Source organism: Rana temporaria, chromosome 5 (genome assembly GCF_905171775.1).
Source record: "Rana temporaria chromosome 5, aRanTem1.1, whole genome shotgun sequence".
NCBI classification, from domain to species: domain Eukaryota; kingdom Metazoa; phylum Chordata; class Amphibia; order Anura; family Ranidae; genus Rana; species Rana temporaria.
In genome coordinates, this window is record NC_053493.1 from 70,739,991 (window position 1) to 70,764,409 (window position 24,419).

General features: G+C 43.7%; 1 protein-coding gene across 1 annotated transcript in view; it reads left to right on the forward strand.

The window, feature by feature from the left end:
* The window catches only part of PTPRN2 (protein tyrosine phosphatase receptor type N2), a 1,169,469-nt gene that overhangs the window by 363,711 nt on the left and 781,339 nt on the right, over positions 1–24,419 (forward strand). Inside the window, exons 4-5 of the mRNA XM_040352695.1 lie at positions 18,003–18,120; positions 20,981–21,155. Coding sequence (XP_040208629.1) covers positions 18,003–18,120; positions 20,981–21,155 — 293 coding nt within the window. The remainder of the gene's footprint in view (positions 1–18,002; positions 18,121–20,980; positions 21,156–24,419) is intronic.

Genomic DNA, 24,419 nt, shown 5'->3' on the forward strand with positions numbered 1-24,419 from the left:
GCCTGTTCATTTTGTCCGCACAAGACTTGGTCCAAATAGTGCTTTTTTGTATGGTTGCTTCTGATTGCAACCTTGGGGCTGCCTCGCAGTGCAACATCTACAACTCCAGTGGCTCTGGTAAAGACTTGGCGGCTTCTTAGATCCTGCAACTCTGACCCACCTCCGTTTGCATGCGGTCACATTGCTCCTGCTAGGACCGGTTCCCTGGCACACCAGTTTAGTCATTCCTACTGCTCCACTTGACCTGGAGTTTTACAGTCCTAGGTGTTCCAATCCTTAGATCGTGACAGTGACATATCATTTTGGTGGAGCAAACCAGTCAGAAGAAGAAAGTTACTTACATAACATAAGTTTGGTAATAGTAGGTATGTGAGGTGTGTTTTCTACATTTTTTCTCCTGCATGCCCCAGAAGCCTTCAAATCTAGAAACACACAATAAGCAAACACTGACAATGATGTAGGTCTGCAGCCCCACCCTTGCACAGCTTTTAGTGCAATAAGCAAACTTCAATGGCCTAGAGAGTTTTTTGCCTTCCATTGGGGTTAGTGAGGGTTGTGCCAGATCACTGACGGGAAGACCAAGTCAGCATTTGCAGACATTATTTATAAACACTTGGGTGCCATTGAAAACTCATTAGGCCTTCTAAGCCCTTAAAGTATAGCTAAAGGCAAGGAAAGGGAAATCTCTCTAATGAGACACAGATGTGCTAACTGCTTTTATATCGAATGCAAATGTAAAAAAACAAGATATACATATTCATGCGTATTCATACATTAACATTATTCTAATTTTATCTTAATTGTTTCATCAACTTACGTCACGGGGACACAGACAGCAGTTAAGTGCTGACAGCGGTTCTTAACCTTCTACACTGTACTACACTTTTCTTTTATGGCTCTTGTTTGCCTGCCAAGGTGATTTCCACTCACTTCGTGTTCTGGCCGACACCCTTCCAATAGAATGGAAGTAAATCAAATTTTATAAGTAGGGTACACAGCAGTACAGATGTGTCAGATGTTATAACCCTATCCTACTTAACCATTTCAGCCCCGGGAGAATTTACCCCCTTCCTGACCAGAGCATTTATTGCGATTCGGCACTGCGACAATTGCACTTTCGTGCCACGTTGTACCCAAACAAAATCTACGTCCTTTTTTTCCCACAAATAGAGCTTTCTTTTGGTGGTATTTGATCACCTCTGCGATTTTTATTTTTTGAGCTATACACCAAAAAAATTGAAAAAAAAAGCAGTATTTTTTACTTTTTGCTATAATAAATATCCCCCCAAAATATATAAAAAATATATAAATGTCTTCCAGAGTTTATGCCAATACATATTCTTCTACATATTTTTGGTAAAGAAAATCGCAATAAGCGTATATAGATTGGTTTGCGCAAACGTTATAGCGTCTACAAAATAAGGGATAGATTTATTGCATTTTTATTATAATTTTTTTTTTTACTAGTAATGCCGGCGATCTGCGATTTTTTTTATCGTGACTGCGACATTATGACATCGGACACATTTTGGGACCATTGTCAATTATACCGTGATCAGTGCTTTAAATAGCCACTAATTACTGTGTAAATGACACTGGCAGGGAAGGGGATAAATCCTAGGGGGCGATCAAGGAGTTAAGTGTGTCCTAGGCAGTGATTCTAACTGTGGGGGGGTGGGCTACCACTGACATGACAGAGATCACTGCTTAGTTTATTTGCTACAAAGTTTTACAGTTATCAATCTTTTTTGTTACAAACAAAGCTTTCTTTAAAGATATTGGGGGTTATTTACAAAAGGCAAATCCACTTTGCACTACAAGTGCAAACTATAAGTGTAAAGTGCACTTGAAAGTGCACTTGGAAATGCAGTCGCTGTAGATCTGAGGGGTAGATCTGAAATGAGGGGAAGCTCTGCTAATTTTATCATCCAATCATGTGCAAGCTAAAATGCTGTATTTTATTTTCCTTGCATGTCGCCCTCAGATTTACAGCAACTGCACTTCCAAGTGCACTTTTAGTGCAATTTCACGTGCACTTTGCACTTGTAGTGCAAAGTAGATTTGCCTTTCGTGAATAACCCCTATTGTCTTGTTAAAATAACTATTTTGATTGAAATAAATAGGCAAAATTATTTACAAAACTAAAAAACACATTTTGATCAGTGTTAGTTTTAAAAATAAATATTGCTACTGTAGATAAAAAGTACATTTTATTCTAAGATTTGTTCTTTTTAAAATGAATATGACTCTGGTACAAAGCATTGCAACGTTAAAGTGGATGTAAACCCCTTTCATTAAATTTGAGCCGGGCACATATACAATATCTGCATTGTTTTATTTCTCTCCAAAGCCCTAAGTCCCGTGTCTTTCAGCTGCTCCATTCTTCTGTTACCAGCATGATAACTTCAGACAAGCTTTCCGACAACCGAGATAAAAGCAGCTGGAAATTTGTGTTGGGGTGGGTTCTATAAATAGATTAGCAGAGATAATAATAAAAAAGCTTATTTTAATGAATTTTGTGCTTTTTCACAGTAAAAAATAATAAAAATGAATAAAAATAGTTAAATATTAATAGATATAAAAATAGAAACTTATGACGAAACGCGTATGGAATGGCGTACAGTGACGTCACCGCGTTCTATGTGAAGGAGGAAGGGCTCCTCTAGTGCCGGCCGGCATCTTTTTGCACGCTTTTTATGAATTTGTGTTTGTAAGTACAATCTTTTTTACTAAATAAACGTTACAAAACGGTATTATGCTATGGTCCGTTTTTGTTATCTATGATCCACGGACCATCTTGGTGAATGAGGTAGTGATCCCTCGTCGGTTGATTGATCCTGTGGCTCCTGGACCCTGTGTTTAAACCCACTGACGGAGACCATATCTTTTTAAGGCTGTCTTTACTTATCATTCTGGTAAGAGGCTTTCCATGTGGTGGCGGTTCTCACGGATGTTTCAAAACGTTCACTGTGGTGCTGTTCGTCTCAGATGATTGACACCTACAAGATTTATTACTTCTTGGGTCATTAAAAACGATTGTGTGTGGGCTCCAGAGCATTTTTCACGACGTAAAAAATGGGCATTAAAAATTTAGAACATGCTCTAAATTTTCACGTCGTTTTTAACGTTGTAAAAAATGGTCGTGTGTGGCTTTTAACGACGTGAAAAAAACGTGCATGCTCAGAAGCAAGTTATAAGATGGGAGCGCTCGTTCTGGTAAAACTAGCGTTCGTAATGGAAATAGCACATTCGTCACGCTGTAACAGACTGAAAAGCACGAAGACTGAAAAGCGCGGATCGTCTCTCACCAAACTTTTACTAACACGAAATCAGCAAAAGCAGCCCCAAGGGTGGCGCCATCCGAATGGAACTTCCCTTTTATAGTGCCGTCGTACGTGTTGTACGTCACCGCGCTTTGCTCGAGCATTTTTTTTTTACGATCGTGTGTATGCAAGGCAGGCTTAACAATAATCGGGTTGAAAAAAATGTTGTTTTTTTCTAGACCATTAAAAACGGTCGTGTGTACGCGGCATAACTTTAATACAGCCACTTTGTTGAAATGAGAGCTGTTTGACTGGGAAAGCAAATTAATGTAATTTTTGTTGCAAAGATTTTGATAAACGAGTCCCAAAATGTTTGATTTCCCCTGAGGTTTAGATGCTGCGGTCATTATTACAACTATGGTATTTGGGCTCGGCATTCAGTGGAGAGCATCTGTTCATCGGAATACAATCTCCAAGTCATTTATTATCTTCTTCTCAGTTATTCATTAATAATCCAAATACTTTGTGGTACCTTTGTTGTAATATTAGTTATGTTGCTATTACAGCACAATGTAAATCATTTTACAGGGTTCATATAAGCAGATTTATAAGCACAAAAGTTACATAAATCTATCACTAATTTACTAACTGACATATCAGCCTGGATGTCACACCACTTCCTCACCACTTCGTCCAAAACCAAGCTCATAATATTTCTTTTTCCATGTTCCCCATGTGCCTTCTCTTTCAAGATCCACGGCACAACTATCACTCCGTCCCCACATCAGTTTTCCCAACGAGAAAACCCCCTGAAGCCTCGTACACACGGCCGATGGAACTCGACGGGCGAAACACATAGTTTTGCCTGTCGAGCTCCTTGTGAGGCTGTCGAGGAACTCGGCGAGACAATTTTCTCCATTTCCGTCGAGGAAATAGGGAACATGCTCTCTTTTTGGCTCGACGAGTTCATCAAAAAATGTACACACGACCGGTTTCCTTGGCAAAAAAAATTCCCAGCAAGTTTCTTGCTGGTTTTTGCCGAGAAACTCGGTCATGTGTACGAGGCCTGAGAATCACGACAGGAAAATTTAGAACATGTTCTAAACTTTCTTGTCGCGAAACGCAGCGTTTTTTTTCTCTGCAGTTTTCCTATAGGGAAACGCTGCCACGGAGCCTACACACGGCCGGTTTTCTCGACCAAGAGAAAACCTTTCGGGAAAACCGGCTGTGTGTACATGGGGAAAAGGGACCAAGCCGGTCCTCGGTTTTCCCGTCGAGAAACGGTGTTTTCAGCCACACAGGTTTTGAGATTAAACACTTCAGCCCCGGACCATTTTGCTGGTTAAAGACAAGGCCACTTTTTGCGATTCGCCACTGCATCGCTTTAACTGACAATTGCGCGTTTGTGCGACGTGGCTCCCAAACAAAATTGACATCCTTTTTTTCCCCACCAAATAAAGCTTTCTTTTGGTGGTATTTGATCACCTCTGCGATTTTTATTTTTTGCGCTATAAACAAAAATAGAGCAACAATTTTGAAAATAATTCAATATTTTTTACTTTTTGCTGTAATAAATATTCCCCAAAAAATGTATAACATTTTTTTTCCCTCAGTTTAGGCCGATACGTATTCTTCTACATATTTTTGGTAAAGAAATCACAATAAACGTTTATTGTTCGGTTTGCACAAAAGTTATAGCGTCTACAAAATAGGGGATATTTTTATGGCATTGTTATTAATAATTTTCTTTTACTAGTAATGGCGGCGATCCTCGATTTTTATCGTGACTGCGACATTATGGCAGACATATCGGACACTTTTGACACATTTTTGGGACCATTGTCATTTTTACAGCGATCAGTGCTATAAAAATGCACTGATTACTGTGAAAATGACACTGGCAGTGAAAGGGGTTAACCACTAGGTGGCGCTGTAGAGGTTAAATGTGCCCTAGTGAGTGATTCTTACTGTAGGGGGGATGGGCTACATGTGACAAGACAGTGATCACCGCTTCCGATTACAGGAAGCGGTGATCACTGTCATTTTCACTAGGCAGAGCGGGGAGATGCTTGTTTACATTAGCATCTCCCTGTTCTTCCTTACAGTGAGACGATCGCGGGTATCCCCAGGGCGATCGAGTCCGCGGGACCTGCAGTTGGGCTCACGGAGCCTGTGGCAGGAGCGCGCCGCCGGAGGCGTGCGCGCATCCTCAATGCCACGATCTTAAGGGGGAGGTATATATACGTCCATCTGCCTGTCCGTGCCATGCTGCCGAGATATATAGTCGTGCGCTAGTCGGCAAGCAGTTAAATATGCAGAGCATTAAACTGTCTATTAGGTACAAAACATATACTTTTAAACACAGTTAGGGACACTCCCCTTAGCCTTGTCATAGAGGGGGTAGGGGACAAAGAAGAACCAATGGAAACTTGTATATTCAAACAACTACAGTTGAAACACACCAAGGGATTATGATAAGCAGGCAGCCCCTCCTTACACACCCCCTGCTGGGATGTGTCTCCACATTCTTTGTCTAAGTGCCATGATCCAACACAATTAAACTTGGGGGAGAAGGGATGAAGGGATGTAGCATTTCATTACATTACATTACATTATCTCAATGCCATTTTGTCCCCAAGCCTCTCATTCTTTGCTGGGCCATAGTCTTTGGTTAGGAGGCCAGCCCACAGTCCCCTCCAAAACACACAGTGGGCCAGATTCAAGAAGCACTTGCGCCCGCGCAACCATAGGTTGCGCGGCGCAAGGGCTTACTTGCTCCGGTGTAACGAGTGCTCCTGATTCAGGAACCTCGTTACACCGAATGCAGCCTAGGATCTGACAGACATAAGCCTCCTTATGCCTTCACATCCCAGGCTGCATTCTTGCGTTGGCCGCTAGGGGTCGCGGCCATTGTGATCGGCGTATAGTATGCAAATTGCATACTACCACCGATTCACAAAAGTTGCGCGGGCCCTGGGCACGCAAGGTACGGAGTTTCCGTACGGCAACTTTAGCGCAAGGTTGCTCCTGCTAATAGCAGGGGCAACCAATGCTAAAGTATAGCTGCGCTTCCCGCTCGTGAAATTTAAATTTCACGTCGGTTACGTAAGTGATTCGTGAATGGCGCTGGACGCCATTCACGTTCACTTAGAAGCAAATGACGTCCTTGCGACGTCATTTGCCGCAATGCACGTCAGGAAAGTTTCCCGACGGAGCATGCGCTGTTCGCTCGGCGCGGGAGCGCGCCTAATTTAAATGATTCCCGCCCCCGGCGGGATCATTTACATTAGGCAGCCTTACGCCCGGCTGTTTAGCATATCGCCCGCGCAATTTACGGAGTTACTGCTCCGTGAATCGCTGGGCAAATCGAAATATTTGCGTGGGCGCAGAGAAAAATCTTTGCTCTTTGCCCACGCAAATATTGCTCCATTCTACCTGAATCTGGGCCACTGACAGTGGGTTCTGTCACAACTTCTATCACTGAATCGTGTGCAAGCAAACATGCGTTTTTTTTATTTTCCTTGCGTGCGATTGGGTATTTTTTGCAAAAGTGAAGCTTAACCTCATTTACTAAGCTCTGAAGCAACTGTGCTTGAAGGGTGAAACTGCACTTGGCAAAGTGCAAAGTCTATTTGCCTTTAGTAAATCAACCCCATTATCTCTGCATTGTACACTGAAGAGGCAGGAGTACAACCAGAGCCAGTCACAGCTTAGGCCTCGTACAGACGGGCAAACATGTACGATGAAAACGGTCCGCCGGACCGTTTTCAGCGGACATGCCCGCCCGGAGATTTCTGTATGATAGCTGTACACACCATCATACAGAAATCCGCGCGTACATGATACGCGGCGACGAGGCCGCGCCGTCGCAGCGACGATGACGCGGCGACGTGCGCGGCCCTGGCAGTTCAATGCTTCCATGCATGCGTCGAAGTCATTCGACGCATGCGAGGGATGGCGGCGGCTCGGACATGTACGGTAAGTCTGTACAGACGACCGAACCTGTCCGACGGACAGGATTTCAGTGGGCATGTTTCTAAGCAAGTTTAGAAACATTTGCCCGCTCGAAAACGGTCTGGCGGGCAAATGTACGCTGGAATCCTGTCCGCTCGGCTGTACAGATGACCGAACATGTCTGCTGAAACTGGTCCCAGTTTCAGCAAACATGTTCGGTCGTGTGTACGGGGCCTTACAGGGCAGGCTGCAGGGGAGCGGTTGCAGTTCTGGAGGGATACTGCTGGAGCCAAAAGTAAAGCCTTGTACACACGCACGGTTTTCTCGGCCAGAAACAGCAAGAAAACTGCTGGCAGAGCTTTCTTTCCGAGTAAACCGTGCGCGTGTACGAGGCTTTGAGGTTTCTCGTCGAGAAAACTGCCCAGACCTGCTCTCTATTTTCTCGTTGTGATTTTCGGCAGTGTTTTCCTGTCGAGAAACCCGAGCCTGTGTATACTTACCTGCCTCCATGGAAACCTGCGCATGCTCAAAATGACTTTGACGCATGCGCGGTAGCTTCCAAGGGTGAAGCAAGATGGCGGCGACGGTATCGAATGTGGCAAGCGCATGCTCGTCGTAGTCGATGACGTCACCACGTTCGTGCCATTCAAAAGAACGGCGGTTCTTTTGAATCGTACATGTGTACACTCGGGTGGCAAGAAAATCTTGCCAGGAATCTCGTCAGGAAAAACTATGTTTTTTTCCTGATGAAAATCCCGGCCGTGTGTACAGGGCTTAAGATAAGTATTTACTTCCTCACTGTACCCTTAGACATAATAAGCATTTCACCATTTCAGTGTGGGGTGGGGGGCTACTTCCGCCATGTTGCTATATGTTAGAGCAAAATACCAGGTATAGGCTGTTGATATAGGAAATCTATACTGGTTTTGCATCTATCATTGATTCTATATTTATATTGGCCATGATTACAAAATACATTTCAACGTTGTCTATTTTTTATTGACAGTTGAATATTAAATATTGGATATGTGTTTTTTTTTTATTTTCATATACTGTATATCCAGCAAGTTGAGGTCTAGTCTTCTTGCGTGAGGACATAGACGGCAATAAAAACAATGGGCCAGATTCCCGTATTTCCGCGTAACTTAGCCGCGGCGTAACGTATCCCATTTACGTTACACCGCCGCAAGTTTTACGGGCAAGTGCTTGATTCACAAAGCACTTGCCTGTAAAGTTGCGGCGGCGTAGCGTAAATCCGCCTGGCGCAAGCCCGCCTAATTCAAATGGGGCGAGGACCATTTAAATTAGGCGTCCGTCCCTAAAATTTCCCGACGTGCTTTGCACTAAATGAAGTTGCAAGGACGTCATTGGTTTTGACGTTAACGTAAATGGCTTCCAGCGCCATTCACGGACGACTTACGCAAACGACGTGAAATTTCAAATTTTGACGCGGGAACGACGGCCATACTTAACATTGGCTAGACCACCTAGGAGGGCAGGTTTAGTTTTACGCCGCGTATCTCTACGGAAACAACATAAATTTACAGCGACGGGCAAAGCGTACGTTCGTGAATCGGCGTAACTAGTCATTTGCATATTCTACGCCGACCGCAATGGAATCGCCACCTAGCGGCCGGCCTAGAATTGCAGCCTAAGATCCGACGGTGTAAGTCAATTACACCTGTCGGATCTTTGGGAGATCTTTGCGTAACCTGATTCTATGAATCAGGCGCATAGTTACGACGGACGGATCTCAGAGATACAACGGCGTATCTCTTTTGTGAATCTGGCCCTTCAGGTTATAACTAAAGTGCCACATCATAATAATTAAGTCTAAATACAACTTTATTCCATTGAAAAATTGTTTGCAAAGCTAATGCATTTCAGTCAAAATGTGAAACAATGTTTGTGGACTCAATAATCAATCTATTGTTGGGTTTTATTGAGGTAAGTTTACACAGCAATTAGTCAGCAGTTGCTTCAAGTAAGGGGCCGAGGTACAGCCCCTGAAACTCATTGGCTTTGCAAACAATTTATCATTGGAGTAAACGTAAATATTACGGTGTGGGGGCTTCAATTCTCAATTACTCATCTCTACCAAAACCCAAGTTGATTATGGAGCCCTCCAGTGTGTAGAAGCTGCTAGCCCAACATATTTTTTGCTTCTATCGGAATACTGGATCACAACAACAATATAAAATATACATCTAAAGGGCCCTCTAGGTTCCAGTGCCTCTATCCACTTTATTAACCAGTTCTTGCCTGCGCTGTAGCTGAAAGACGGCGACAACTCGGGCTTACAATGCCGGGAGAGAGTACATGGACTCCCTATCGCGCTCGTGCTCCCTGTGTGCCCCCTGCGGTGAGTGGGTGGCATGCTCTGTGATCACCTAGTCCCTCGGTCTCAGCTGATCACAGATCGGGGTAAAGGGCCAATGACAGCAGCCCTTTACAACATGATCAGCTGTCAGCCAATGACAGCTGATCACAGCATGTAAACAGAAGCCAATTATCGGATTTTCTTTCCTCACAGCTTGAGGAGAAACGAAGAAAGACGATAACTGGCTTCTGTTAAAGGGACATCTGTCCCAACATTGCCCACCAGTGTTGCTAATCAGTGCCCACCAGTGTTGCTAATCAGTGACCACCAGTGCTGCTAATCAGTGCCCACCAGTGCCACCTATCAATGACCATCAGTGCTGCCAATCAGTGCCCATCAGTGACTCATCATCAGTGTCATTATCAATGCTGCCTGTCAGTGCTGCTTACCAGTGCCGCCTATCTGTGCCCAGTGCCACCTATCATTTCCGCCTATCAGTGCCACCTATTAGTGCCCATCGGTCCCACCTATCAGTGCCCTTATCAGTGCCCACCAGTGCCAACTCATCAGTGCCTCCTATCAGTGCTGCCTCATCAGTGCCTATCAGTGTCATTTAGTGCAGCCTATCAGTGCCCATCAGTGCAGCCTCATCAGTGCATATCAATGAATGAGAAAATCATTTGTTTGCTAAATTTTATTGCAAACCATGAAAAAAGAAAATCAAAAATTTCTGTTTTTTTTTTTTGTTTGCAAAAAATAAAAAATCCAGTGGTGGTTAAATACTACCAAAATAAAGCTCTATTTTGTGTGATTTAAAAAAAAAATGTCCATATGGGTACAGTGTGCGCAATTGTCATTCAAAGTGCAACAGCGCTAAAAGCTGAAAATTGGACTGGGTAGGAAGGGGGTAAAAGTGCCCAGCAGGCAAGTGGTTAAACAATAAAAACATGTCAGAGGTTCCAATCCTTACTTTCTCTATCCAAGCAAAAAAAAAAAAAAAAGTTGGACTGCGCATACATTTTTATAACGACACTTTAAGATGATCACAACTGTACAGAGGAAATAAAATAACGGTTATAGGGAAAATAGCGTAGTTCACGGAAAGGCCCAATAAAAATTGTTGACAGCAGGAATGTACAGTTTAGGAATATACACTGTTGACAGGTCTCCAGCAGCGATGGTTAAAGCGGATGTGCCATGGGAACAAAATATTAAAAGTCAGCAGCTACAAATACTGCAGCTGCTGACTTTTAATAATAGGACACTTACCTGTCCTGGAGTCCAGCGCCGATCGCAGCAGAGCACGAGCGATCGCTCGCCACTCTGCTGCTCCCCCCGCCATCCACGCTGAGGGAACCAGGAAGTGAAGCGCTGCGGCTTCACTGCCCGGTTCCCTACGGCGCAATGCGCGAGTCGCGCTGCGCCCGCCGATTGGCTCACACGCTGTGTGCTGGGAGCCGAGTGTTCCCAGCACACAACGGGCGACAGACGGGATGTGACGGAATGCCCGTCTTTCGCCCGTATCGTGTGGCCGGAAGTGGGTGCAAATACCTGTCTTTAGACAGGTGTCTGCACCCCCCTCCCCCCTGAAAGGTGTCAAAAGTGACACCGGAGGGGGGGAGGGTTCCGATCAGCGGGACTCCACTTTAGGGTGGAGGACCGCTTTAATCGGTGGCGGGGTGTCCTGCCGTACAGTCCCATGTTACTGACATGGAATTAATGTGCTCCAAACAGAGTCACTGTGATCCCGCTCATCCAGGGAAAGTAAATTATTATAATTGGGTTCAGAGCCAAGAGCAGCCATTAGGTGAGGTAAGAAAGACAAAGCACACAGGAAATTACCATACGCTTTGACTCAGCGGTAGTCTCTGATTCAGCTGTCATTGTGATGGGGAAGTTTTACATGCATGTCTTCATTAAGCCTGGGATGTGGCATCAGCTGGCAACCCCCAAAATATTTGGGCTGGTATAATAAAAGATAACATAAATATTTTAAAGAGACAATAGGGTTGATTTATAAAAACTTAGGGCCAGATTCACAGTGAGAGTACGCCGGCGTATCTACTGATACGCCAGCGTACTTTCAAATTTGCCGCGTCGTATTTTTATTTTGAATTCTCAAACAAAGATACGACGGCATTTGGCTAAGATCCGACAGGCGTACGGCTTCGTACGCCTTCGGATCTTAGGATGCAATACTTCGGCGCCCGCTGAGTTCGCGTCGTTTTCCGCGTCGGGTATGCTAATTAGCTGTTTACGGCGATCCACGAAGCTACGCGCGCTCGTCGCATTCTTTTACGTCGGCTTAAAGTTACGCATGCTATTTCAATGGCTTATATTTAGACTAGCCATGTTAAAGTATGGCCGTCGTTCCCGCGTCAAATTTTTAATTTTATTTTTTCGTAAGTCGTACGGGAATAGGAAAGGACGTAACGCACGTCGCCGTTCAAAAAATTACGTCAGTGCGATGTCATTTCGCGCAAAGCACGGTGGGAAATTTCAAAACGGAGCATGCGCAGTACGTTCGGCGCGGGAACGCGCCTAATTTAAATGATACATGCCTCATTTGAATTAGGCGGGCTTGCGTCGGACGGATTTACGTTACGCCGCTGCAAGTTTACAGGCAAGTGCTTTGTGAATCAAGCACTTGCGCTGAAAACTTGCGGCGGTGTAACGTAAATGGGATACGTTACGCCGCCGGAATTCTACGTGAATCTGGCCCTTAAAGTGGGCCTTCAGTAATTTTTTCAACTTTCCATCTATTCAATCTTCTGCCCTTGTTGTTTTAACTTTGGAAAGTAAAACATTTTTTTTCTGCCAGTAAATACATTATACAGCCCACTTCCTGTTTCTTGGCTGGTAGAAAAGCCTAGGCTTATGACATAATGCACAGCTCTCACTCTCACTCTCCTGAGAGTTTGCCAGGAAGGGAGGGGGGGGAGTCATAAGAGGGCCAATGAGAGCTGCAGAGGTGGAGGTGTGCCTCTCTGTGTCTGTGTAAAACCAGGAAGTGAACAGGCAGCAGCTTCAGCTGCCCACAGTTAAAATGGTTGCAGCCAGACTCAGTGGAAGGACATTTCTGCAGCATATTTGGCAAGTACAGAATCACAGTATATATAAAATAATATGCAAAGTGGTTGGAGGGAAGCTTCAGAATGGCAAAGATGTTTTTATTACAAATTATGTCAGCAGACTGCAGTTCCTCTTTAAATTGTTACTAAACCCAGGCCCTGTATTCAATATATCTGGTCTCCCACAGTACACAGAACATGGAAATGCAATTATTTTAGTAAATATAAACTGCTAAATACCTTTTCTCATCAGCAGTATATAGCAGTCTTATGATTTCTATCAGTTCCTGGTAAAGCTTGTAAGATGAGTTTTCATACTGCACTGAGCTGTCCTATGAGGCTGCGGGGCTCCTGACCCTTTGTCTGGACATATCTGGACAGTGCTGATTGGCCCTGGGCTGATCACATGCACAATTCCAAGAAAAAAAAACCCTCTCTAGCAATACACACCAAACTGAGCATGTGCAGCCTGACTCCAAAGGCTCTGTCTATCTGGACTTGTCCAGGGGGACAGTGTAGGGAGGAGAGGATCTGTGCATACAAGATCAAGAAGCCTTTTTACACAATGCAGATGATTAACCCCTTAGGTTAACAAGCATACTTAACTGCATATACAGACAGATTTGACTGTTTTAAGTAAAGCTGTTGCGTTGATAGCTTGCGTTGTTTCCTGAAAGATTAAACCCGATCGGTTGCTGTGGGCTGCAGCTCCATGTTTAGTTTAGATTTCAATACTTGGCTACAGTTAAAGGCTATCTCCAAGGAAAACAAAGGTTCTACCTTGCTTTGGGGCATCCTTGCTCATTTAGGTCTGGGGTCATGGAATAAGCAGTTTTACTTACCTGATCCTTGCTTCACCGGAAAATGTCACTTTCCTTTCTTTGTTTCTGCTTTGGCTTCTGGGCTGTCCTTTGGGATCCTCATGTCCCAGGTCCAATGCAGAGCTGTGGCCTCTGCATTGTACTTGATGACATCAGAGGATCTGCAAACGCTGGGGAGAAGAGCCAACAGGGATCAGCCTTACAGTGTTGAGGGAGGTCAGGTATGAAAAGGTCCTTTTTTTCAGGGACCTTAGACATAAATGAGCATTTAACCTGCTGGTCAGTATAGTTACATAGTCAGGTTGAAAAAAAGGAAAAGGCATAGAATACCACCATATACAGAATCCAATACTCACAGTTTGTCCAGAGGAAGCAAAATAAAAATAAAAAAATCACCTATAAAGCATCCAAAAAATGAAAATTCTATCCTGAACTCCTGGAAGGCAATCAGATATTCTCTGGATCAACAATCTCTGCTGTTATTAACCGTAAATGTTAATATCTGGTTATATTTTGTGCATTTAGGAATGCATCCAGCTTTTTTTTTAAAACAATCTACTGAGCTGGCAAAAACTAGATCTTGAGGGAGTCTATTCCACACAGCTCTTAGACCCCTTTCACACTCACACGTTTTTCAGGCGGTTCAGCGCTAAAAATAGCGCTGCTATACCGCCTGAAAAAATCGTGCCCTGCAGGCTTCAATGTGAAAGCCGAAGGCTTTCACACTGAAGCAGTACGTTAGCAGGACCGCTCTAAAAGTCCTGCTAGCCGCATATTTGGAGCGGTATAGGAGCGGGGTGTTTACCACTCCTATACCGCTCCTTCCCATTGAAATCAATGGGAAACCGCGGTAATACCGCCCGCAATGCGCCTCTACAGAGGCGCATCGCGGGTGGTATTAACCCTTTTCCTTCAGATGTAAGAGTGCCCCCCTTGTGTGATGACCTGAAAGTTGATGGCTCAACACCAAGTTCACATATGGACCCCTCAAATATTATACATGTGCCGCCCCAATGGGGCATAGAATTTGTATATATTGTTTCTCTGAACCATTTTTCTATCGACGTTTATATTTAGTTCACATGTTGCCATCTAGTGACCTTTTGTGGTAATGAATTTGTTTTCCATGTTTCTTCCCTGATGTTATAACATACTTCCTTTCTATGTAATGCTCCACCCTTTTTCCTGAGTTTGTACTTCCTGTGTAATGGAGGCAGCTGCAGGCCACATGTAGCAGGGCACATGTATTCTGCATAGTAAGCTACATACAATATAATCTTTTGACTCGCACAACCTTTTCATCTGTTGTATCCTGTCATCTGCTGTAACACGATGTTTGGGAATAAAAGTACCTCTGCGAATATAATCGGTACTTGGTGAGTTCAAGCTATCTGATGAGGATTGTCCTCAGTGATTATATCTGCTTTTTACAGGCCTGGCATAGAGGTCTCACAAGGGATAGATCACTCCACAACAATCGAAGTTAGAATAATACATGTTGATCATATCCCCCCCTCCCCTTAATCTCCTCTTCTCAAGAGAGAATAAAATCAGTCCCTCTAATCTCTCCTCATAGCTGAGCTCCTCCATGCCTCTTATCAGTTTGGTTGCCCTTCTCTACACTTTCTCAAGTTCTCCAATATCCCTTTTGTGAACTGGTGCCCAAAACTGAACTTCATATTCCAAATAAGGTCTTATTAATGATTTCTACAGGGGCAACATTATATCTCTCTCTCTCTGCAGTCTATAATTCTGTTAACACAAGAAAGTATTTTGCTAGCTTTAGAAACTGCAACTTGACATTGCATGCTATTATTATGTCTACCAGACCACCCATATGCTTCTCCACCATTGACTCCCTACGTTTTTCTCCTTCTGGAATGAATGCTGTGTGCATGTTTTTTAGCCACAGCAGGTTGTGAAACACCAGTGGTTTTCAGGGACGGACTGAAAACTCATGGGGCCCCCGGGCAATAGGAGATTATGGGGCCCCCGGCTATAGGAGATTATGGGGCCCCTAGGAAATAGATTATGGGGCCACACAGAATACACACACAGACACACAATATACACACACAGTATACACACACACAAAATACACATACACACACTGAAAAGGTACAGGAGAGGCGGGGAAGCTATAATCCTGGGATTTAAAAAAAAAATTTTTTAGATAATGTCCCTGGTTTTACTGAGGCAGGCAACCCTGATGGGACCCCCTAGTGGTATGGGGCCCTCGTGCAGTGCAGAGTGCCCGAATGGTCAGTCCGCCTCTGGTAGTTTTACAGAGCTCAGTGTTAGCATTATGGAGATATATAAAACAGACAGGATGTGGTTAGTGACACGCAATCCACAGAACTGCAGTTTCCAAACTACGTTGTCACCCACCATATGTTATATATCTATAAATACAGCAGTTATAGGGAGATGACAAGAATAGTCGCAGTGTTTATAAAAATGTTTGGCAGATTGAACTGTTCCTATATAAGTTTTTACATCTCTTTATTTAGCTGTTTGCCTGGAGCTGCCTTTTAAGATATTCCGAAAACCAAACACTTAAAAAAAACATTGTAAAGCTTCTTCAGGGGAAATATTCTCATGTTTATTGGAACTGATTTTGTTTACCAATTAGTTTTCTCCACAGATAATGAAATGTAGGAGATAAACATGGAAGTGCAATTTGAATCTGCAGTGGCTCACAACTCTGCGTACCTTCCACAGCGTACAGATAATTGTTTTGCTCTCAGAATTTCTGGTAGTCAGAGAACGTTCTTTTCAATGCAAGTCATCATTTTCAAATAACGCTTAAAAAAAATTCTCCAATATAGAAAGATGCTTTTTCAATTACTTCAACAACTGAAGTTGACAAGAAGTGAATCATTTAATAACATTTTAGAAATCAATAAGCTTACATGTTGTATAAAATCAACAGATTAAGAACAGTTATTTTACTTTTTTCGGATATTGTAGAAACACATATAAATGCACAACGTTGAGTAGTGTAATATAAAAAAAAGCATAGAAAATGAATACATCTGTTTTCTGGTAAAGGGTTTGGGTAGAGTGTATCTGATCCTATGGCAAACATTCATGGCCGCATCAGTCAAAATGGCGCCTGAGCGTATATATATCCACATGCGTGATGACGCTTTCATCCGGCCAATCCCCAGAAGACGTCCACTTGTGACGAAACGCATAGGCCTAACGGTGATGTCATCATGCAGTCCTTTGAGACAGTGGTGGGACGAGATACACAGGAATTAGGAAGAAGCAATAGATACGCCGCTGCTTTTATGACACAAACGCTGATTTTACACTGTGCTCTTGTAAGTGCAAATTTGACTTATAATAAATCCTTTTGGAATTGATATACTGCACAATGAGAGCCCTTGTTCTTTATCTTTGAGCACCATTAAGCTGCTCTTCCGGATATCTCAATGGTTTTGGGGAGACCGTTCTTTCCCTATGCTGTGTGAGACTGTTAGCAGTCATGGCTTTTGGGTAAGCAGATTACTTTACACTTAGGGTGTTGACCTGAACACATGCTCTGCTTTGGGAAGACTGGTGTCACAACTACCTTTACCTGCAATTCATCTTTGTTTGGAGTTAAAAACATCACAGACCTTCACTGATTCGCATTGTTGATTGGGACTCGGCCTTGGTTTTTTTTTTTCACTTCACAATTTTTCTTTTTCATGTTTTTTCATTTTTTCTTCTGATTTAATTTTTAAATGTTATTATCAGTATATTCATATATATCTATATGGTTTTTCAATATGTTTAGCGCTGCACTCATTTTTGTAATTAGCCTAAGGGAGGACTGTGCTTGGAGGCAAGGAAGCATTTGCCTCCTGGGCCAGTACTAATAAGGTATGTTGGGCTGGTGACCCTGACTGGAGATACTTCACAATTCTTACCTAATCAATTTGGGACCTACATGCCGGGCATTATATAGCTTCCTGCTCACGGTTCAGTCTGGCAGAGTGAGATTTTCCATTTTCCAGCACCCACTTTCTTTACAACTCTGAGGCCTCGTACACACAACCGTTTTCCTCTGCAAAAAAGCTCTGCCACCAAGTTTCTTGATGGATTCTGTCGAGGAAAACGGTCGTGTGTACGAGGCCTAAGGCGTCAGGTGACCAAGTGCCAAGAACTGCAAAGGAAGCTGATGCTGGAAGATGTGAAGAGATATGTCACAAGAAACTTTAGGGACACCTACCTTTCTAGATGCCCACCAATAACTGCAGCACCATGGTACACTTTGTTTACCTCAAAGAAATCTACCAAGAAAGAACTATTTGGTTGTAGTGGCAGCCTCATAGGCCTGTGGTTCCAAGTCCTCCCCTAGATCAACTGTTATTAAGTCCTACACTACGTTCTACATGAGCCACATTTTTTTATGTATGTCTGTGGGCCTGATACTTATCTCAAGAGCTGTAGGCTGACATTGTTAGAAAATATATTGCAAATAAATTCAAATTCAAAGCATGTTGGAATAGGTTGATTATAACTCCAGATTGTAGACCTCAGCACATCTATTATCTCATATTACCGCCTTTGTTTCTTGGTTTAGGCTTGACTTGGAAAGATGACTACACTCAACATATCATTGCAAAGGAACTATCAAATATTCGTAAGGTATATAGCAGACCACCTGAATCTCGTCCATCTGATGTTTCCAGCACTTCTAGGTAAGATGGTTATGTTCTTGTTTTATTTACCTTCTACAGTTATATGTATATGAAAGTGTGTAGACAACTTAATACAAACTGTCTGTAAAAACACCAATCCGATTCACACCATTATTCCACAACTGTCACCTTCCACACAGATTTGAATCTGATTGGCTATTATGGAAAATGTTATGTGAATATACCACAGCACTACTACAGGCAGTCTCCGAGTTACGAACGGGTTAGGGACTGTAGGTTTGTTCTTAAGTTGAATATGTTCGTAAGTCGGAACATCATGCGTAGAACGGCAGATGCGTCGTTTTTCGATGTTCCATCGAATGTGCCCGCCATCAAAAAGGTTCCGTCAAATGTGCCCGTCGTCGAAAAGGTCCTGTTGAAGGTGCCGTTGTCAAAAATGTCCCGTCTAATGTGCCCGCCGTCGAAAAGGTTCTGTTGAATGTGCCCGCCGCCGAAAATGTCCAGTTGAAGGTGCCCGTTGTCGAAAAGGTCCAGTCGAATGTGCCCGCCGTCGAAAATGTCCAGTTAAAGGTGCCCGTTGTCGAAAAGGTCCAGTCGAATGTGCCCGCCGTCGAAGTCGAATGTGCCCGCCATCGAAAAGGTTCCATCGAATGTGCCCACCATCAAAAAGTGGTCACGCAGCCTCCCGTTCGTAAGTACGAGTCGTTTGCAAGTCAGATGTTCGGAACTCGGGGACTCCCTGTATTGTGAAAGTGACATTGTTAGTGAAACAATAAACACTTACTGGCCAATTTATTAGGTACACCTGTTCAATTGCTTGGTAACACAAATTTCTAATCAGCCAACCACATGGCAGCAACTCAATGCATTTAGGCCTCTTTCACACGGAGCGGACCGTTTTTGTGTCCGCTCCGTGTGTCCGCAAAAGCTCAGCGGGGATCATCCGTAATCCCCGCTGAGCTGTCGGCGGATAGGGCGGTCCCCGCACACTGTGCAGAGACCGCCCTGTCTCTCGTCCGCTCTCCCCTATGGGCAATCGGATGAAGACGGACCGTCTGTCCGTCTTCATCCGATCCCTTCCCGCCGGACGGAAGAAAAATAGGGTTTTCTTCCATCTGAAAAAACGGATCCCGACGGACGCAGATGGTTGCGGTCGCGATCCCACAGGCATGTAAACGGACTTGTAATAAGCGGACGAACGGTCCGCTAATGTGAAAGGGGCCTTAGGCATCTAGACGTGGTAAAGATGACTTGCTGAAGTTCAAACCGAACATCAGAATGGAGAAGAAAGGGGATTTAAGTGACTTTGAATGTGGCATGGTTGTTGGTGCCAGATGGGCTGGTCTGAGTACTTCAAAAACTGCTGATCTACTGGGATTTTCACACACAACCATCTCTAGAGTTTACAGAACATGGTCCGAAAAAGAGAAAATATCCATTGAGCGGCAGTTGTGTGGACAAAAATGCATTGTTGATGTCAGAAGTCAGAGGGGAATGGGCAGGTTTGAGATGATAGATAAGGCAACAGTAACTCAAATAATTATCCTTACAACAAAGACCACACGGGTGCCACTCCTGTTAGCTAAGAACAAAAAACTGAGGCTACAATTCTCACCAAAATTTAACAATAGCAGATCGGAAAAATATTATGGAAAATTGCAGACAGATTTTTATTAAGTGTAAAGACCCATTCACACTTGAATGTACAGCATCCCACCAGCCTGAAATGTTAATACAAGGCAGGATGGATCCATGCTTTCATGTTGTTTATGCCAAATTCTGACCCAACCATCTGAATGCCGCAGGGTTATCAGACCGGGCAACATTTTTCCAATCTTCTATTGTCCAATTTTGGTGAGAATTGTAGCCTCAGTTTTCTGTTCTTAGCTAACAGGAGTGGCACCCGGTGTGGTGTTTGTTGTAACGAGGTTATTTACTGATGCATTATCTATCATCTCGAACCAGTCTGCACATTCTCCTCTGACCTCTGACAACAACATATTTTTGTCCACACAACTGCCACTTACTGGATATGTTATGGACTTTTTTGGACAATTCTCTGTAAACCCTAGAGATAGTTGAGTGTGAAAATCCCAGTAGATGAGCATTTTTTTTTAAATACTCAGACAATCCCATCTGGCAGCAACAACCATGCCACATTCAAAGTCACTTAAATCCCCTTTCTTACCCATTCTGATGCTCGTATTGAACTTCAGCAAGTCATCTTTACCACGTCTAGATGCCTAAATGCATTGAGTTGCTGCCATGTGGTTGGCTGATTAGCAATTTGTGTTACCAAGCAATTAAACAGGTGTAGCTAATAATTTGCCCTGTGAGTGTTTATTGTTGCACAATAGTAGTGCTCTGGTATTTGCACATATTGTACAATTTTCCATAATAGCAATCAGGTTCAAATCTGTGTAGAAAGTGACAGTTGCGGAAGAATGGTGTGAGCCCAGGTGCACACTGGGCTGCGGGAGTGAAGCCGTGCGAGTTCAGCTGAACTCGCACAATTTCACTCCCGCTGGCAGTCCTGATTTAGGCCGCGATTTAATAGACATCTGTGCAGGTTTCTGCACAGATGTCAATGTAAATCGCAGCCCGAAATCGCAAAAAGTAGTACAGGAACTACTTTTTGAAATCGGTGCAGCACCGCAGATGCGGCGTCGCACCGATTAGGACGGTGTCATTGCTGACAATTGCCGGCAAATGCCGCCGATTTGAGATGCGATTTCACATGTGAAATCGCATCTCAAATCGTACCCAGTGTGAACCTGGGCTCAATCTGATTGAGGTTTTTACAGACAGTTTGTATTAAGCACATGTTGATAATTGAGAGTCATTTTTTCTGTAAATAAACTGATATTTGTACTCTTGTGTTCTTGCTTCTGTCTTTTAGGGGTCAGAATTTAAATGCTGAAAGTGACAGAAAAAGTGACAGAAACTATGAAATGGAAGCTAATAGGAATTTTGCCAAATCTTTTCACCAATATCTCCAGTATCTCGGGATCCTGCCACAGTCTGTAGCTCCAAGCTACTACCCAAGGACGAAGGGTGAACAGCCCTCCATCACGGTAATAATACCTCTTAAAATAAGAAGCTCCCAGACTCCAGTATAGAACGAGATAACACATACATATTTTCTCACCTTGTTATTTGAGGTTGTAGTACTGACCTTCCTCGCTTCCTCTTTGTAATTGGTGACCTTCAGCGTTATAAATACGACTCCCACACAGACTCTCCAATGGAAGGATACATTCTTTTAGTAAGAATGTGACATATAGTCTTGTGCTTCTGTGTTTTAAATGTTATGAGAAATATTTCACAGCTGCTAAAGGTAATGAATATAGTGTTTTTCAAGGTAAAACATGGTTAATGTCATTCCATTTAATGTGTTATATGTTGGCTTATCCATCCATCTCTTTATCGCAACCATAAATTGTTAATGTGTGAATATATATATATATATATATATATATATATATATATATATATATATATATAAAAATATATATATATATATATATATATATATATATATATATTTTAGGGCTTCCTGACCACTTTCATTCTTCCATGAAAAAGAAAAATAATAATATATTAATATGGCGTATGTAATATATATATATATATATATATATATTTATATATATATGTATATATATATATATATATATATATATATATGTTGTGTGTGTAGCGCTCACCCCCGAAGGAGCCAACTGGTTGATTTTTGGGATCGGCCTGCTAAGTTACCCTGGCGGTGTCTGTAGGGGTGCAATTTGTGAGAACAGTGGTAGTGAGCGAAGGTCCAGACAGCCAATAAAAGGGTTTTCAATGCTTTATTGTCCAGGCCAAACACGGCCAACATCAACACGTATTAGGAAGGTCAAGGTTGATGAAGGAAAGAGAAGAGCACATTGCGGTATCAGGCCTGGATGTTGAATGGAGCAATCAATACGGCTCTGTATAGTACCAATTGTAGTAACTAGTCGCCACTCTGCTCGGAGTGGGTAAAGTGCCCCCGGACAGACCCCTATAATGGGCCTAGCAGCCGAAGCGTCACTCTGAACTAACTGGGAGGAACGAGTCTCTCTCACAGACCCAGCTCTAGGGCCTCTGCCACAGGACAGTTTCAATAAAGGACTTAGGTGAATAAAGAGAGCGAATCCTCCCAGTTGACTTTTCCTATGTGGGCCCCCCGGAAGGACGGCAAGCATACCTGTCAGTGGTCCGGATGCCTAAACCCAGCCTGGGATCCTCTCAACAAGTCATGGGACCCAGTGGAAGACTGGGGTCCCTCTTTTCCTCAGGATGAGGTTCGATGCAGCTGTCGGCTTTGGCCAGGTGGGCCGCGCTGGCGGGGTCCATGGATGCGCGTACCCTGAAGGTGGATACCGCACCTGGAACGGGGACCCCGCGAAGATTTTTCAGCACATGGCCCCTGTCACAGATATACTTCCCCCCCAGCATGCCCCGCAAGGGAAAACTCCTCCAATTGGCTGCTGGGGAAAACTTGCTCTGCCAGAACCCCTCTGGCGCCAACTGCCGGCAAGGGGTGGTATTACACCCCTTGACCACAGACTGACCCAGTGGACATTTCTGGGATGACAGAAGTCCCAAATTTAGACAAACACGAATGGGAGCAAAGTAACTCTCCCATTCCCACTAACTTTAGCGTAGTGCCCATGCTGAAAGCAAGGGGGCGCTACATATATATATACACAGTAGCTCACAAAAGTGAGTACACCCCTCAGATTTTTGTAAATATTTTATTATATCGTTTCATGTGACAACACTGAAGAAATGACACTTTGCTACAAAGTAAAGTAGTGAGTATGCAGCTTGTATAACAGTGTAAATTTGATGTCCCCTCAAAATAACTCAAACACAGCCCTTAATATCTAAACCGCTGGCAACAAAAGTGAGTACACCCCTAAGTGAAAATTTCCAAATTGGGCCCAAAGTGTCAATATATTGTGTGGCCACCATTATTTTCCAGCACTGTCTTAACCCTCTTGGGCATTGTGTTCCTAAGAGCTTCACAGATCGCCACTGGAATCCTCTTCCACTCCTCCATGACGACATCACGGAGATGGTGGATGTTGGCGACCTTGCGCTCCTCTACCTTCCGTTTGAGGATGCCCCACAGATGCTCAATTGGATTTAGGTCTAGAGACGTGCTTGCCCAGTCCATAACCCTAACCCTCAGCTTCTTAAGCAGGGCAGTGGTCATCTTGGAGGTGTGTTTGGGGTCGTTATGTTGAAATACAGCCCTTTGACCAAGTCTCCAAAGGGAGGGGATCATGCTCTGCTTCAGTATGTCACAGTACATGTTGGCATTCATGGTTCCCTCAATGAACTGTAGCTCCCCAGTGACGGCAGCACTCATGCAGCCCCAGATCATGACACTCCCACCACCATGCTTGACGACACACTTGTCTTTGTACTCATCACCTGGTTCACTTAGGGGTGTACTCACTTTTGTTGCCAGTGGTTTAGATATTAATGGCTGTGTGTTGAGCTTTTACGAACACTTGCTGTTTGGACTACCTTTTTCCCAGGGAATCTAACCCCTGAAAAAAAAAATATATAATCTTGTGAAGGTAATAAACAGCGTTAATGTGATAAACAACACTGGGATATCCAATTCTGACAGTAAAAGGGTGCTTTGGGTTTTCTCACAAATGGGGAAAACTTTGCACTCAGTTAAAGTGGAGGTTCACCCGAAAAGTTAATTTTTAACCTTAGATTGATGCTCATTTTGTCAAGGGGAATCGGGTAGTTTTTTAAAATCTAAGCAGTACTTACCGTTTAGAGAGCATTCTTCTCCGCCGCTTCGCGGATATGGGCTGGCGGGACTGGGCGTTCCTATTTGATTGACAGGCTTCCGACGGTCGCATCTTATCGCGTCACGATTTTCCGAAAGTAGCCAAACGTCGGTGCGCAGGCGCCGTATAGAGAGAGCCGCACCGGACGTTCGGCTTCTTTCGCGTACTCGGACGCGATGTATGCGACCGTGCGGAAGCCTGTCGGGAAGCCTGTCAATCAAGATAGGAACGCTCAGTCCCGAAGACCATACCCGGGAAGCGGCGGAGAAGATCGCTCTCTGAAAATGGTAAGTACGGCCTTCGATTTTAAAAAAACTGCCAGATTCCCCTTGACAAAATGAGCATCAATCCAATGTTAAACATTTTTTCGGGTGAACTCCCGCTTTAACTCTGTGGAAGCCGTTGCTGCAGGGGCAGTGCTTGTGAGGACATGGTGCAGTGTGTGCCCAGACCTGTCAAGCCTGATAGGACAGGCACCTGAATTAGAACAACATACGACCACCTAAA